Genomic DNA, 18,130 nt, shown 5'->3' on the forward strand with positions numbered 1-18,130 from the left:
AGATATTCACATGAAATGTATTATACGCGTCTTAAATTATATAAAATGGGGAGAAGAGTCACCCACATGTCATAAATGTCTTGGAGTAGGGATATTTTCTACATATGGTATAGGAGTGCAATAGGATTCGTCCCCTATGGTCCCTCAGTTTATCGCAGATGGTTTTTGATCTTCCAAATATGTAGTCCGCTGGTGGGGCTTCTGGGCATAATGGAGGACGAACTTAAGAGCAATAATATGAGAACGTTAAGATTGGTGTGTGTTGTTTTTTTTTTTGTTTGTTTTTTTTTTTTGTAAATTGATTAGGAGAGAATACCTCACATTATCTTTGAAAGCTATAGTCAATGCAAATGTTACACTGTACAAAATGACTTGCAAAGCTATGGGGGCTCTAAAAAAAAAAAAAGAATCTGTAAAATTTGGGCCAAATGTGTTGACTCCGATGACACAGTGACAGATGACCCTTGAGGGTTTTCTTGTTTAATAAGTCAAGGCCTGTACTGAATAAAGTATGTTCAATTTGAGTTTACGGGGATGGATAGGTAATAGCACACTTCACAACAGTTTAGAGGCATTTTAACCTCTTGTGTCATTTCCTTTTATTTTTATCTATGTTTGTGTTCTGGATTGACAGAAATGACATGTACGTACAGCAATGTCGATGGGTACAGCACTAACAATGTATTGTAATGGAACGATGACGATAATGTTACGGTTTATCGTACACCAATGTCTGTAACCGATTTCTCTTTTTCGTTTTATGTGCATATGGCAATAAAAACCTTTAACAAAAGACATTGTAAGCCCTGGTTCACACTGGGTACGATTTGAGATGCGATTTGACATGTCAAATTGCATCTCAAATCGGCGGCAATTGTCGGCAATGGCACTGTCCTAATCAGTGTGACGCCACATCTGCGATTTCAAAAAGTAGTTCCTGTACTACTTTTTGCGATTTCGGGCCGCGATTTACATTAAATTGCGGCGAAATCGCGGTAAAATCGCGTATTTTACCGCGATTTTGAATTCGCAGCAGTGTGAACCTAGGCTAAAGGTGTTTTGTTTATATTAATAATAAAAAAAAAAATCACTAATTTTAAAGGGGCAGTAGATTATGCCATGTTACTACATGTAACACTGCATTTAAACAAAATGTCTAACTGCATCCATTTTATCAAAGCATACTACCTCCAGATTTTTAGTGCAAGTTGCTTATTTACAGTTTGCATACCTTCCCTTCCAAAATGTACAAATATAAACTCAATTCAATGTTCTCTTTTCATCGTTTTTTTTGTAAGTTGTGCTTATGTGCACTAATGGTTTTGGTGCATTTAAATAGAAATGTATTTATGTAAACATTTGCAACTATTATAGGGTTGTATAAAATTGGCTAATATTCTAGTGGTCCTGTGCTTTCAGAAAATGTATGGTTTGGGGTATTTTTCATGCTTACAGAGCAAAGACAACTAGACTGTAAAATCACAAAAATCTGGCCACCTGAGGTTAAAAGTAGAGTGCGGGGCCCGGCAGCAAAATGTTTGAAGGATGCACATACAATGGAATATCTCCATTATAGGAATCCATAGATGTGCAAGTATTACATTTTGTGCCAATAGCCATATTTGTATATTAACCCCTTGGCATTTTTGTTTAAAAAAGTTTTGCAAGATGCTTCCTAATTGGAAGTCATCTATGCCCTGAAAAAAAGAATGTGAACATCATTTATGTAGTGTGGTTAAAGTAACACAAGTTTAAACTATAAAATGTTGCTGCTTCAAAAAAGGGGTTCATTTACATTGGTCATGAAGGGGATTATGTCCTTCTGTAAAACTTTAGTTTTTGACCATTGTATTTGATGATGTGCCAGGTGAGGTTGTTTAAACAGCTGTGATCATTCACATCAATTGTGGGTCACACATGGAGCCTGGGATATTATTGCGGTTTGGGCAATAAAGTTAAATTTTGCAGACTAAGTGATTTGGCTAGCTTTTTGGAAATGCGTGCGTTGGCTAAAACGTTTTTTTTTGTTTTTTTATTGACTCTTTGACTGACTTGCCTATCAAGCAGCGCTCTGCAGCACTATGCTGTCAGCGCTCCAAAGTGCTTCCATCTTCTCCTAGACTTTTTACCAGGTTTTCTCTGTTCAATTCCTTGAATGGCTATGCCGTGATGTGACTCCCATGCATGCACACAAAAGTCATGGCACAGAGTGGCCCTACCTGCTAGCACTTGTTTTTGTTGTGTTTTTTTTTTTTTTTCTTTTAACCCAAGTTTTTAATTCCGCTTCTAAGAGAAACTAATTTTCTCTTTCGTTCATGGACGGACACCCTTAATCTTGACAAATTGGGAAATAGCCTTCCTTTAGGAGTGACTAGGCAGAAAGTGTTAACTTCAAAGCTGAACAGCCCAGCCCCGGGTGCGGTCCTACTGGCTATATCCCATCAGCCTACACCAAGCAGTACAGTTTTTTTTCTGCCTAGTTAAGGAGAAGACATGGCTCCCTTCGGGCCCATAGGCCTGGAGGCTTTATTTCAAATCTACTTTGGATTTTTTTTTTTTCCTGTGATCTTCGATCAACTGCCGACTATGCGACAGGCTAGATCCCAGATCCTTGGAGTCCCCCCAATTTCGGCCATCGAGCGTGTGCCGACCATAGTTGCGCACTGGGTCGTCCACGACATACCCGTCACTACGGATGGCCGGTGAGCTAGACGCTCCAGGGCACACATATGACTGGTCTATAGGGACGAGTCGCAGCAGCCGGGCCGACAGTCACCTCCGTTACCATGCGGGAGATGGTCTGTCTAGGATGCTTCCAGCACAACCCTCAGGAACGGTAAGTGGTAATCCCCTGTTTCAGCAGGAAGACAGAGCTGGGCATCCCTGGAGAGGTGAGTGAGTGAGAAACTTGTAAAGCGCAACACATGCGAACTGAATTGCCTCTGGCCGCTGTATCCATTTCATGGGTAAGGAACCCCTTGACCTCAGAAGAGATGGGTTTTTAATCTTTCTCCTAAAGGCCAAGTGGTCCGACTCCAGTCGGATGGTGGTTGGTAGTGCATTCCACAGCTGAGGTCCCTGGACTGCAAATCTTCGATCTCCTTTGGACTTGTATCTGGCTTTGGGTATCTGGAGTAGGTTTTGATTGGTGGATCGCAGAACGCGATTGGGGTTATGGGCTTTTATTTTTTCGCATAGATATTGGGGGGCGTTTCCTTGAATACACTTATGGATTAGGCAGAGTGCCTTGAAAGTGATTCTGTCTTTTACTGGCAACCAATGAAGGGATCTCGGTGAAGGTAAGATTGATTCCCATGGTTTTTTACCGGTCACTAGGTGAATAAAGGGTCTTATCCCCCTTCTCCCCTCCCTCCCTTCCCTCCTCCTTAGACTCTCTGAGCTAGCTGCTGGGCAGGGGTTCCTCTGGGGAGCTTCACTTGGGGATCCATAAGTCACTAAAGCAATGTATAAAGCTGCATTAGAGATTTTGCTTACCTGTGTGTCCTGCTCCATGCTGTCAGCGGCCATGTTTGGTGTGTCCATGCTGTATTTCTTTACTTGCACAATGTATAAAGCTGCATAAGAGATTTTGCTTTCCTGTGTGTCCTGCTCCATGCTGTCGGCGGCCATGTTTGGTGTGTCCATGCTGTATTTCTTTACTTGCACTGGCAGCCATGTTCTTGTAGCCGCATCTGTATTGGCCTAGCGACGCTCCGCGGCTATTTTTCTGGTGATTTCTGCTGATGTGTACTGACTGCTGCATTACTCTGCTGCACTCTGGTTTTCTGCCCTGTTGGCCTCTAGTGTCAGATCGGCGGCCATTGTACCATGGATCACATTTAAAAACGGCAGATGAACAGATACATGCTGCTGACTGAGCAGTCTGAAAGATTGACAAAAATAGCAGCCCCACAAATATCCTTCGATCCCAGCTTTGGAGAGCACAGATCGACAGACACACTCTGCAGGAAGCAGCTCTGCTATCTAAACCATCTACAACGGTTCCTGGGTGGTGAGTCCTCTGGGGGGGGACCCCTCTTCTCTGCTGCAGCCAGGAGTGGTGGGTTACTTGTTTGGGAGTCCGTGTGTCAGGTGTGTGGACGCTTTTTCCCCCGAGACACCTGAGCTGGCAATTTATGCCCCTGCACCCGATGTATCGGTGGACGCTATGTCGGCAATCCTAGATGCCTTTGTGGCCAAGGTGGAAGCAGCGCGTGGGAGAACGGGGGCTAGAAAGCGCCCCCTCCCCCCGCCATCTTCTGGGGACAACTCAGATGCGGAACCGGGTCCAGCTAGCGCTCATGACCCTGCCTCTGAGGTATCTGAAGATGCGGACCAAGATCGCCCAGACAGTGAGGACAACCTCGGACCCAGGTCAGCAGCCGATAGGGCTCTAGTAAGTGACCTTATCACCGCAGTGCGAGATACTCAAAAAATAGAGGGGTCTGCAGAAGCAGCAGATGCGCCAGTCCCTTTTGGGTTCCGTAAGGCAACCCGCACTGCTAAAGTGTCTCCTTGTGTGTCTTATTTAGACAAACTTTTATACAAGGAGTGGGATAAACCACAGAAGGTTTTTTCAGCCCCCAAAAATCTAGCGGTGCGTTACCCTCTTGAAGAGAGTTTCCTGAAAAGATGGACCTCGCCCCCGATAGTGGACCCTTCTGTGTCCAGATTAAACAAGCTTACCACCATACTGGTGGAGGGGGCTCCTGCCTTCAAAGTCCCTGCGGACAAGATGGCTGAGGCGATCACCTGCAACCTGTACACAGTAGTGGGTTCAGCGTACCGCCCAACCATAGTTGGGTCCCTGGTGTCTCAGACACTCACGGAATGGGCAAAGATGCTGCTCAATGGGTTACAAGCACGTCAAGCTTCCTCGAACGAGGTAGCCCTAGCTGACCAACTAGTACAAGGCCTAAAATTCATTTGTGAATCAGCCTTGGACACTATTCATCTGCTGGCTAGAGCTTCAAGTCAGGCGGTGGTGTTACTCCGTCTACTTTGGTTAAAGAGTTGGTCTACCGACCAATCTTCCAAGAAAGCCCTGATGACTTGCCCTTTAAGGGCGACAGACTTTGGAGCTTCCCTGGATGACATATTTAAAGATGCTACAGGAGGTAAGAGCACACTGCTCTTACAGTCCAAAAAGGGAAAGGAGCCACGCCGTAGACAAGGGCCCTTCTTTACCGCACACAAGCGTTTTTTTTTTCGTCCGCCCAGTACGGCGGGTAAGACCACAGACCGAAATGGTGCCTGCTCAGGGACAGAGACGTCCCTGGTTTCGCAAACCCAACAAACCTGCGGACAAAGCTACGTCTGCATGAAGGTTTGCCCCCACCCATCTCTCAGGTGGGGGTACGTCTTCGCGACCCGGTGGACATCTCAGGTCCCTGACCGGTGGGTTTGCGAAATAGTGTCTTCAGGGTACAAGATAGAATTTCTATCTTGCCCACCAAACAGATTTTGTTTCCCTCCAGCTACAACCGACTCGTCGGGAAGCCCTATTTGGGACAGTTCAAGACCTGCTAAAACGCGGGGTGGTTATTCCTGTCCCAGTTTCTGGAACGGTTTCGGGGGTTTTACTCCAATCTGTTCATACTACCAAAGAAGGAGGGCGTTCGCCCAATTCTGGACCTTAGGGCCCTCAATTGCTTTGTGAAGGTACAAAGATCCTGGATGGAATCGGTTCGCTCTGTCGTCACTGCCGGGGGACCTTCTGGCATCCTTGGACATCAGGGATGCCTATTTACATGTCCCCATATGCACAAAGCATCAGAGATATCTGCGTTTTTTGGATGTGGCTCTCTCCTTTGGCCGGGCATCGGCACTAAGGTGCTTGCCCCAATTCTCGCCCTACTTAGACAACGTGGCATTGCTTTTGTGGGCTACTTGAACGACCTGCTTCTGAGGGCCGCTTCAGCCTCAGAATTAGAGGTGAGGGTTTCTATAACCTGTCAAACCCTCCGACACTTTGGTTGGGTACTGAACATTCAGAAGTCAGTAACCGACTCAACGCCTAGTATATCTGGGGTTGATTCTGGACTCCTCAGAGGCAAAGGTTTTTTTCCCTGTGGAAAAGTTGCAGACCCTTCGGGCTGCGGTGCGGCGGTTGACATCCCAGAAATGGTCATCACTCTTTTGCATGCGAGTCCTGGGCCTCATGGTGGCCTCCTTCGAGGCGGTACCAAATGCTCAATCTCACACGCGAGTGCTACCGAAGGAAATTCTGTCCAGATGGGACAAGTGCCCATCATCCCTGGATTATCCATTCCGGGTGAGCCACCTGTTACATTCCGGGCGTGGAAAACTGGCAGCCGGACTACCTGAGTTGCCAGATGCTGGACCAAGGAGAATGGTCTCTGCACCCGGATGTGTTTCAGCTCCTTTGCCCAAGATGGGGCACGCCAGACGTAGATCTCCTGGTGTCTCGACTCAATCGGAAGATATTGGGGTTTGTGGTCAGGTCAAGAGACCCATGGGCAGACGCAACAGATGCTTTAGTGGCACTGTGGAGGCAGTACCGGCTAACCTATGCCTTCCCTCCTCTAAAGCTCCTTCCTCATCTGCTTCACAGAGAGGGGATTCCAATGATCCCAATTGCTCCGAATTGGCCTTGGCGTCCTTGGTACGCCGACCTAGTGCGTCTAGTAGCAGACGACCTGCTGCCTCAAGGTCCCATATGCCATCCTGTTTTACAGTCACTGGCTTAACGGCAGGGCTGTTGAGAGCCTGGTGCTAAGAGACCGTGGCCTGTCAGACTCTGTGATCTCTACCATGAGGAGTGCTCAGAAATCGTCCTCCAGGAAGATTTACCATCGCACTTGGAAGACCTACATATCCATTCGTGAGTAAATGAGGTGACATCCGCGTGCTTATTTGGTTCCCAGAGTCCTGCTGTTCTTGCAGCATGAGGCGGACCAAAAATTTGCTTTAAGTACGATTATGGGGCAAATATCTGCCCTGGCTGTCTTTTTTCAACAACCCCTGGCGGCTCACTCTCTAGTGAGAACGTTTGTACAGGGGGTTCGGCATGCGGCCCCTCCACTACCTCCGTGGTGATTTGAATAGCAGACGTCCCTTGGCGTCTATCGCTACGAGAGTACCTGCTGTCGCAAGGTCCCATACGTCATCCTGCTTTACAGTCAATGGCCTTAAGGGCGTTTAAGAACATTAGGGAAGTTCCCTTGTTGACACTTTCTCAGAAAGTGGTCCTTTTGGTGGCTGTTATGTCAGTTAAGACGGGTTCTGAGCTGGCAGCCTTGTCATGAAAGGCTCCCTATCTGATTTTCCACAAGGATAAGCTGGTGCTGCGGCCGCAGCCTTATTTTCTTCCTAAGGTCATTTCGACCTTCCATCTCAAGGAAGACATTGTACTCCCCATCCTTGTGTCCCTATCCGTCGAATCCTAAGGAGACGACGTGACATTCCTTGGACCTTGTCCGAGCTCCGAGAATATACTTGTCTGTTACTGCTCCATCCGGAGTTCAGACTCACTGTTTGTTTCAGTGGCTGGTCTCAAGAAGGGCCAAGCGGTCTCATCGGCCACCATTTCGAGGTGGATCCGACAGATCCTGATCAGGCTTACACCATAAAGGGTCGGGTGCCTCCCTGTCATGATGCATTCGACCAGGGCAATGGTGCCTCTTGGGCTTTCTGACATCAAGCGTCTGTGTGTAAGGCGGCGACCTGGTCGCCCAGTCACACTTTCACTAAACTTTACTTGTTGATGTGAGTGCATCTTCGGATGCTTCTTTGGCCGCAAAGTTTTGCAAGGCGGCTGTTTAGAGTTTTGGGGTGAAGTTTAATTTTATGCTGTTCCCACCCCTCATTTTGACACTGCTTTGGGACGTCCCACTTTGTCAAGATTAAGGCTGTGTCCGTCCGTCCATGAACGAAAGAGAAAATAGGATTTTATACTTACTGTAAAATCCTTTTCTCTGAGTTCATGGACGGACACAGCACCCACCCCTCTTTTTTTAAGTTTGTACTGCTTGCTACGAACTGAACTGCTTGGTGCAGGCTGAGTGGATATAGCCAGTAGGACCGCACCCGGGGTGGGGCTGTTCAGATTTGAAGTTGTTAACACTTTCTGCCTAGTTACTCCTAAAGGAGCTTTCCCACTTTGTCAAGATTAAGGCTGTGTCCGTCCATGAACTCAGAGAAAAGGATTTTACGGCGAGTATAAAATCCTATTTCTGCTTAACTTTTGAAACTGAAGGAAAAAAAAATCCTAAAGCACTTGACAAAAAGGACAGCAGAGTTTTTGGATAAGTATTTTAATGCTGATAAGTCCATGACTTGTAAAGTGAGCTTTTGAGGTTTGTAACCAACTGGCTTTTTGTTTTCAAATATACCAACAACTTGAAAAACAAGTTGAAAGTTCCATCTAGTAACTCGGAGAATGCAAAATATATACAAACAAAACTAAGAAACATTCTTCTTGTATACACTTGTGAGCTCTCTTCTTCAAATATTTGATAATGGGTGTGCAGCCTTTATTTTTCCAAAAGGAAAACTTTTATGACCGTACCTATCAGAGGATATCTTGTGCTTCCTCCATACTTTTCTAGAGAATGTTATAAGACCATCTTCAAACCATTCTTTGGGATGGGTTTCCACCCAGAGTAATGTGTGAGATCTTCATGGGCAAAGGCTGTTTTTAGATTGGCTAGAAATGTAAAATGAGACTTGCAAGCAATCCTCCTTCAGTAGCCTTCTATAGTAGCACCAGTGTATTCCTAATGGAATTTGATTGGTCTGGGTATGTTTTTGCACCCAGTTACATAGGGTTAGGTGATGTTATGGAGATTCTCTAATAGTGAAATCAAACTTTCTATCTGTACAGGAACTAAATCTGTCTCTGTGTGAACCCTCAGTTTTGTGATACTGTCTGAATGTGATGAACCTTTCTTCCCCCCCCCCCTTTTTTTTCTTTTTCCCTTCACTGAGAAAATCATCCTTGCCCTTTTAAATACTAAAGGCTCATGCTTTATTTTTTAAATCACAAACCTATATTCTACTTGCCTGCTCTTTTGATTTGAAGATTCCCTCTTCTCGGGTTCCCCCGCCTGGCACTATGGGCTCCGCCCACATCCTGTTTGTCAAACTGCCCTTTGGCCTGTCCTCTGCTCCGAGTGTTCACTCAGAATTTAAGGCATCCAAGTCACAGGCTTTTTAGACCACCTTCTTAAGGACTTGACTCTATTTTGGTTATCAGGACATGTCCAATACAGATGCTCCAGGCCTTTAGCTGCGTGATCAGTTTCAACAAATCTGCATTCCAGCCTTTCCTTTGCCTGGAATACTTGGGTCTGGTCCTGGACACATCCCCAAGCGAAAGTTTTTCTACCAGAAAATTGTTTTCTTTATCGTACACCACGGAACACAGAGCCTCTATTCATTACATAGTGGGTTGTATGGTTACCAGAGGTGATTGGGCACTGGCACAACCGATGAAGACAAGTTCCCCTCCATATAACCCCTCCCCTAAGGGAAGTACCTCCAATTTTTTTTCTCCAGTGTCTAAGGTGTTGGATGTGCTGAAGGAAGCTCTGCCAAAGAAACCCTTGGGGGGTAAAAAAGCTACACTTTTGGGTCCATCCAAGACTCCTAAAATTTTACGCCAAAACTGGATGGTATCCGGACCTCGTGGACGAGGTGTCGCCTGTAATGTCTCTCTTTGGAAGACTGGGTTCTAGGGTCCAGCACTTTCGCTACTATACACTAAAAGTACTGGCAGAGTTTTTTTACAAGGCCCAGGGGAGAAGCCTCTAAGTAGGAACCTATATCCCTGAAGGTTGGCACACATACCCCACCGTGATGGGGGAAGATTGGTTGTACTTGGCAGAAAACCTGCGGCGGGGATAAGGTAAGCTAAGAAACAGTCTTAAGTTTGCAGCTTAAGGACCTTTCCTATTTTTGAGTAGGTGTCTTTTTTTTTTTCTGGCCACCACTGGTGGGAGTAAAGAGCTGAGTTCCACTCACCAGGATCCAGAGCAGTGTCCGTTCCTTCAGACAGCACACTCCTTCCGCTGCAGAAGCTCTGCCATGAACGGGATGCCTTTCCCTCCTCTCAGGCAGGTGTCAGAGGGATCTCCCTCATGTTTGATCGCAGCCATTACCCCCTCGGTCGGGCGCGCATTGAGCTATACAGCGATGGGAGGGGGCAGGCCGGTGCATGTGCGCGGGCATGCTATTCCTGGCAATTAGGCAGAAAGTGATGGCCTTACAAGCCTGGAGCTTTCCTTGAGGGGAGACAGCAGCGTAAGGGCACGTAAGATCTCCATGTAGTTGGCTGAGCACTCCCAAGATAGACATCTATTCTAGCATGAAACTGTGTTATTAGCTGCATACTTATGTGAAATTGCTAAACTAGCACAGTAGTGTATGCATTTTTTGGTACCTCGGTTTGCTTAGTAAAATGTGTAACCAGCGAAGAAATTCGGGGACTAAGACAAAAAAAGCACCGCCGCCTGAGACAGAAGGCTCTAGCTGCGCCTGCTCGGTACCTTCCTCTCCTGTAATATCTGATACACCTGTACAGGATGAGACATTGCCTCTATCAGGAGTAGCAGTCTCTCCTGTGGTGCCGGTGCCCTGCATATGTCACTGAGCACACTTTGGCGACAGCCCTGAACAACTTAGAAGGGAGAATCGCTGCATTCATCGCAAAGTCCTCAGAAAAGGACAAAAAGCGAAGCAGATCTCCTTCTGTTTTAGATCTCCTTTCAGAAAAATTTGAGAAGGATGAGGCCCCATCAGGGGATGAGGACTCGGAGGGATCAATAATATCAGAAGAGCCTTTCTGCTTCCCAGGTTCTGGCGTTGCAGCTGCAATGTTATGCTAAAGAGGTACGCTCTACATTAAGATTGCCCTCTTCTGAATTAACTGAGTCGCCTGTGTCCTCTCTGGGTTCATTAAAATCACCACAGGCTGCTTGTGCCTTTCCAATCCATCCTTTATTGGAGAATCTGATTTACGCAGACAGGAAACATCAAGATAAGCGTTTTTTCTACTCCTAGAAAGTTTAAAGTTCTTTATCCTATGGAGGAGAGGTTTACCAAGAAATAGAGTCTGCCTGCTGTGGATGCAGCTATCTCTTGTGTAAATAAAAGCTTAACTTGTCTGGTGGACAATGTCCAAGTATTTAAAGATCCTTCTGAGAAGAAGTTGGAATCTTTATTAAGGGCTTCCTTTCTCCTGGCGGGCGCAGCAATCCAACCTGCTGTGGCGGCAGTTGGTATGTGTCAGGTCTTAAAGGATCAGGTGATTTTGGGAAAATATGCCTAGGGCCTTATGTTTTACAGTGGATGCCATTAGAGATTCTATTCAACAGGCATCTCACCCTTACGCTTCAGCTGGTGCATATGCGCAGAAAGCATTGCTAAAACATTGGTCAGCAGAAGCCCCATGCAAAAAGCTCTTGTCCAGTTTCCCCTTTCATGGCGAATGCCTCTTTGGCGATGATTTGGAAAAGTATATTCAAAAAATATCAAGCGGTAAGACTACTTTTTTGCCAGAGAAGAAGAAAAACAAGTGTCCTTGTTTTAAACGTTCTCTCTCCCCGGCTCCTGGAAGATCTGCCTCCAGCCAGTGGCGGCTGCATTTTCAGCCTGCCACAAAGGCTAAAGAATATCCGGCCCAGAAGAACAAGAAGCTGTGGGGTTCAAAAGCCGGTAGGCAAAACCCCAAAGCCTCTTTATGAAGAGGCCCCCCCCGCTTGGGGCCGAGTGTGGGGGGTGGCTTCGGCATTTTTCAGCGGCATGGCAGACAGATTCAGGACAAGTGGGTTATTTCTGCAGTATTCCTAGGGTACAAGCTGGAATTTTGAGAGATCCCACCTTACTGGTTCCGAAGTTCAAGGCTCTCCAAAGATCCATTAAAAAGAAAATCCTTCAAAGGATTGGATCACTTAATGTCTCAAGGGGTAATCATGGAAGTACCCCTAAAAAGAGCAAGGTTTAGGTTTTTACTCAAACCTCTTTGTGGTTCCAAAACCAAATGGAGATGTCCTCTGACTACCTACCTAGACGATCTACTTGTGATAGATCAGTCAGTGGCAGGATTAGATCATGCAGTGCTCAATACAGTAAAATACTTGGAGCATTTAGGATGGATCATAAATTTACAGAAGTCCTTCCCTGCAAGCCCTAAGAAGGGTAGAGTATTTGGGCATGATTATAGACACAGCCCAAAGCAGGGTATTCCTGCTAGAGCCAAATGTCAGGTCGTTAAGAGAATTGATCCACAAAGTCAGGGCGAAGAAGGGACCATCGATTCGCCTTTTTATGAGACTATTGGGGAAGATGGTGGCCTCCTTGGAGGCTGTTCCTTATGCCCAGTTTCATTCGAGACTACTGCAAGGCAATATTCTAGCTGCCTGGAACAGGAAAAGCCAACCTCTGAATTTACCCATGCGCCTGTCTCCACAGGTGCGTCAAAGCTTCAGTTGGTGGTTAAAGACCGAGAACCTGCGGAAAGGAAGGTCCTTTCTGCCAGTCACCTGGAAGGTCGTGTCTACGGATGCCAGCCTGTTGGGCTGGGGAGCAGTATTGGAAGAAGCTTCAGCCCAGGGTACCTGTGCCAGAACTGAAGAGAGCCTGCCCATCAACATACTGGAAATTCGGGCAGTATACTTGGCCCTCAGAACCTGGACAGACAGGTTACAGGGTCACCTTGTTCGGATTCAATCCGACAATGCTATTGCAGTAGCTTATATCAATCACCAAGGAGGCACCCGGAGTCGAGATGGCCATAAGGAAGTGAATCTGATTTTGACATGGGCAGAAGAACATGTTCCTTGTCTTTCTGCAATCTTCATTCCAGGGGTAGAGACCTGGCAAGCGGACTATAAGTCGCCAGCAACTGTCTCCTGGAGAGTGGTCTCTCCACCCCGAGGTCTTTCAGGCAATATGCCAGAGATAGGGAACCTCGGATGTAGACCTGCTAGCTTCCAGGCTCAACGAAGTTGGACAACTTTGTGTCCAGGATGAGAGATCTATTGGCCTACGGAACGGATGCTCTGATAATTCCTTGGAATCAGTTTTCACTGATCTATACATTCCCCCCGATCCCTCTCTTACAGAGATTGCTTTGCAAGATCAAGAAGGGAATGCCGGTACTCCTAGAGGCCCCAAATTGGCCCAGGAGGTGCTGGTACGCGGAGATCATAAAGATGGCGGTAGGAAGACCTTGGGTGCTTACACTACGTCACGACCTGCTATCACAGGGTCCAGTGTTACATCCTTCCTTACAGAAGCTAAATTTGACGGTCTGGCTACTGAGACCTACATTTTGAAGAAACGAGGGGTCTCTGGTCTAGTTCTTTCTACACTCAATGCTAGAAAGCCAGCCTCCAGGCTAATCTACTACAGAGTCTGGAAGGCGTATGTTTCCTAGTGTGAATCCAGAGGGTGGAATCCTCAAAAGTATGCCATAAATAGGATTCTCGCCTTTTGCCAATTGGGAGTGGATATGGAATTAGCCCTGAGTACCATCAAGGGTCAAATATCCGCTCTATCAGTTTTTTTTTCAGAGACCGCTGGCATCTCATTCCCTAGTCCGGGCATTCATTCAGGGAGTATTGTGGATAAACCCGCCAGTCAAATCTCCCTTATGTCCCTGGGATTTGAACTTGGTATTGTCAGTCTTGCAAAAGCAACCTTTTAAACCTATCCACCATATTCCTTTGATTCTTTTGAGCAGGAAATTGGCCTTTTTGATTGCTAGCTCTTCTGCTAGAAGAGTATCAGAGTTAGCAGCTCTTTCTTATAAAGAGCCTTATTTAGTTTGTCACAAGGACAAGATTGTACTACGCCCCCATCCTACCATTCTTCCAAAGGTGGTATCAGCGTTTCATTTAAATCAAGACATTGTTTTGCCTTCCTTTTTTCCTGAGCCGCAGTCAGCGGGGGGAAAGCTATTTCACTCTAGATGTAGTGAGAGCAGTAAAAATGTATCTGCAGGCAGCTGCCCAGATAAGCAAAACAGATGTCTTTGTTTATTGTGCCAGATGGTCCCAGGAAGGGCCAAGCGGCATCAAAATCCACCATTTCTAGGTGGATTCGACAAGCTTATGGTTTAAGGAACAAGAATCCTCCTTTTTCTGTTAAGGTGCACTCTACCAGGGCAATAAGTGCTTCATGGGCGGTGCATCACCAGTCTTCGATGGCTCAGATCTGTAAAGCTGCAACTTGGTCTTCAGTCCAGACATTTACCAAATTCTATCAAATAAATGTAGGAGGACATGAGGATTCTGCGTAGCATGCTGCAGGCAGCGGTCTAGGTTTTTATTCCGTTAGCGGCCTGCTTGGATCTGTGTCTCCCACCCTTCATTGAGCATTGCTCTGGGACGTCCTACTATGTAATGAATAGCAGCTCTGTGTCCCATGGTGTACGATAAAGAAAATAGGATTTTTAATAACGGCTTACCTGTAAAATCCTTTTCTTGGAGTACACCACGGGACACAGAGGTCCCTCCCTTCTTATGGGGACCTTGCTGCTTTGCTACAAAACGGAGGTACTTCCCTTGGGGGGGTTATATGGAGGGGAACTTGTCTTAGTTGGTTGTGCCAGTGTCCAATCACCTCTGGTGACCATACAACCCACTATGTAATGAATAGAGGCTCTGTGTCCCGTGGTGTAATCCAAGAAAAGGATTTTTACAGGTAAGCTGTTATTAAAAATCCTATTATTTTTCTAAGAGCACATGCTTGAGAATTGAGAACTAAGAGACCTCCCCACATTGAAATTCTGAGTTCTTGACCTAATGGTAGCCTCCTTTTTGAAGTATAATTTGCCTACCACCATTCAAGAACTCTCCAACAAAATATCTTGCTAACCTGGAAAAAGCAGGCTGCTTTTTCTGATTTGCACATGCTTCTTCCAGCCAAGTAAGGCATTCTCTAGCTTGGTGGATTGCCACCTCAGCCCTAACAGAGGGGGAGACATTTCCTATCACTGGAAAGTAGTGGCACAAATGCAAGTCTCAGGCTGGAGTGTTCCAGTCCCTAGGGGAGTCCAAGGAACATGGTCATCGAGGGAAGCAATGCTTCCCATCAACATCATGGGGCTCAGCGCAGTCATGCTGGCCTTACAGCACTGTATCCCCCTTCTGCAGTCAGACAATAACATGGCGGTGGCCTAGATCGGCCATCAAGGGGGCACCAGGAGTCTTGCTGCCTTGAAAAGGGTAAACCAGGTCATCTCTTAAACAGACGCCAAGTGTCCAGCGAACTCTGCGGCCCACATCTCGGGACTGGACGACTGAAAAACAAATTATCTCTGCTACTACCGCCTGGATCATATGGGAACCTCTTCTAGATGTCTTCAATCTAACATGTGAAAGGGCAGATTTCAGATGTGGACACCTTTTTAGCCTTCAGGTTCAACAACAAACTACCTGTTGCAGCACCCTGTGCTTTCTTAGAATCTCAACTTGATTCTCGCTGTCCTGCAGAAACAACCCTTTTGAACCTATCAAGATCTTAAGATTCCTCTCTCCATTCTATAGAATGTAGATCAACAAAGACAGCTGACACAAAGCATTTTTCTCGCCAGTTTCTTTAAGGGCCACCTAATTTCGGGAACGGGCTGAAATATTCCAAAAAGATACATACTACTTGTTTTTAATGTTAAACATTCACACTGGGGTATATATATATATATATATATATATATATATATATATATATATATATATATATATATATTTTTTGCCATATAAATATTGGCATTAAAAATAGTGCTTTAGAATTGGCAAGAGCCCCTTTGGATACCGATGATTGATTTACACTGTATGTAAATATATACCAGTAATTTTTCCTACACCTGTACCTCATTTTTTTTTTTTTAACCAGCTCTTTTGCTTCCTTTTTCAGGGTATGAGTATTATAGAACAACTAGATCCTGTGCCATTTAGTAATTACTTGAAGAAGTATCATAATACTATATGTGGAAGACACCCCATTGGGGTGTTATTAAACGTGAGTATCATATTGTTTGCTGTTGTTGTTTTTTTTTTTTTTTTTTTTTTTTTTTAAAGTTAGCATCTTGCTTATATTTAGTGAATCTATGCTATTGATATCTATCTGTTTCTGTTATATTCTACATCATATTAAAAAAACTGTCAGGTTACAAAGACCTATATCTCTTTCCACAAACTTAATGAAAAACCTGATCTGTTTCTTTATATTGATATGATTCCAAATCTTTATTAAAGCAGTATGTTTCCATCAGATTTTAGCCAAGTATTTCCTTTCGAGATTTTATTAAATGCAAACTACACCATTGTTTAACCACTTAACGACCGGAAGATTTTCCCCCTTAATGACCAGGCCATTTTTTTGCAACATGGCACTGCATCGCTTTAACTGACAATTATGCAGTCCTGCGACGCTATGCCCAAACAATTTTTTTATAATTTTTTTCTGAAAATGGCTTTCTTTTGGTTGTATTTGATCATGTGTGTGGGTTTTTTTTTTTTTTTGCGCTATAAACAAAAAAGCCGATAATTTTGAAGAATAATTAATTTTTTTGCCTTAACAAATATCCCATCAAAAAGGTAAAACAAATTTTCATCAGTTTAGGCCAATATGTATTCTTCATATTTTTGGTAAAAAAAAAAACGTGGGTGCTAGCTACCAGACTGGCCAAAGTCATACACAAGCTTGTTCATAGGGATCAATCGGGGTTTATTCCTTCCCGGTCGACAGCCCTTAATATCAGGTGTCTCTTTCTTAATCTTCAGATACCTGCTGACAATGAAGGCCAGAGGGCAATTCTCTCATTGGATGCTGTCAAAGTATTTGACAGCGTCGAATGACCCTATTTATGGGAGGTCTTAGGCCGATTTGGCCTGGTGGACAACTTCATCAGGTGGGTGCGTTTGTTGTATGCCGCCCCCTCAGCTAGGATCCGTGTGAATGGAGATCTCGGACTCTTTTCCATTGTTTAGAGGCACAAAACAGGGGTGTCCGTTGTCACCCCTGCGATTTGCTTTGGCTCTTGAACCATTGGCAGCTTTGATAAGATCATCCCCTTCGATTGTTGGCTTTAATAGGGGTCTATGCATGGAAAAGATATCCCTTTACGCGGATGATACTCTGCTGTACTTGGGGGATGTGGACACGTCCCTTACGGCAGCAATGGAGTTGATCGAACAATTTGGCTCCTTGTCGGGTTTCTCGATTAATTGGAGTAAATCTGTCCTTCTGCCCATAGATGGCCCTATTGCTTTGTTGCCGGATGCTGCACGGTCCCTGAAGGTGATCTCCTCTTTTAAATATTTGGGGTTCATATATCGGCTAGCCCACAGAAGTACTTAGAGGATAATCTCCTACCCCTTTTCAAAAGATTACAAATTACTTGTACTGCCTGGTGTAAACTACCGCTTTCAGTTATAGGTAGGATACATTTTATCAAGATGGTATGGGGCCCCCAACTCTTATATATCATGTATAATTCCCCTCAGTGGATTCCTCGTAAGTGGTTCACTCGGATAGATACCTTATTTAGATCTTTAATTTGGAGAAAAAAGGCTGCTCGTATTCGACTTTCCACATTGCAATATGGTAAAGATCAGGGAGGAGCTGCAGTCCCTAACCCCAAATTCTACTTCCTGGCTTCTCAGTTGCAGAATTTCAGTGGAATGGGGTGTATCAAGGCCTGTGATTCTACTGACATTCTGTTACATATGGGGTCTCGGAATGCTTTGGTTCTGGCATGCTTGGAGGCGGGGTTTCCGCACCTGCCACAAGCTGTGCCTACCGTGGTTTATCCTTAAACTGTGGTCTATGGTACGGTCTAATTTGTGTATTTCAGGATTTATTGCGGAGACTCCTTTTGTGGGACAATCCCAATTTAGCGGAAGTCTCTAAGCTGGACGGTTTCCTGTCATGGGAACTGGCTGGTATTTACAATATTGCTCAGCTTTATCACCAGAATATAATTAAATCGTTTCAGGACTTGCAGGATGAATTTAACCTCCCTAGACATCAATTCTATAGATACTTGCAGCTCCGGCACGCATTGCAGGCTCAGGGTCAGATTTCTGTTCTCCAATTATCTAATCATCACTAGATAAAAGATATATTTTTCGGTAAGGATAAGAAAGGCCTAATATCCCATATC

General features: G+C 45.2%; 1 protein-coding gene across 1 annotated transcript in view; it reads left to right on the forward strand.

Annotated features, from left to right (window-relative positions):
- The window catches only part of MEMO1 (mediator of cell motility 1), a 76,423-nt gene that overhangs the window by 45,597 nt on the left and 12,696 nt on the right, over positions 1–18,130 (forward strand). Inside the window, exon 8 of the mRNA XM_040350936.1 lies at positions 15,880–15,984. Within this exon, the coding sequence (XP_040206870.1) occupies positions 15,880–15,984 (105 nt within the window). The remainder of the gene's footprint in view (positions 1–15,879; positions 15,985–18,130) is intronic.

Source organism: Rana temporaria, chromosome 4 (genome assembly GCF_905171775.1).
Source record: "Rana temporaria chromosome 4, aRanTem1.1, whole genome shotgun sequence".
NCBI lineage: Eukaryota > Metazoa > Chordata > Amphibia > Anura > Ranidae > Rana > Rana temporaria.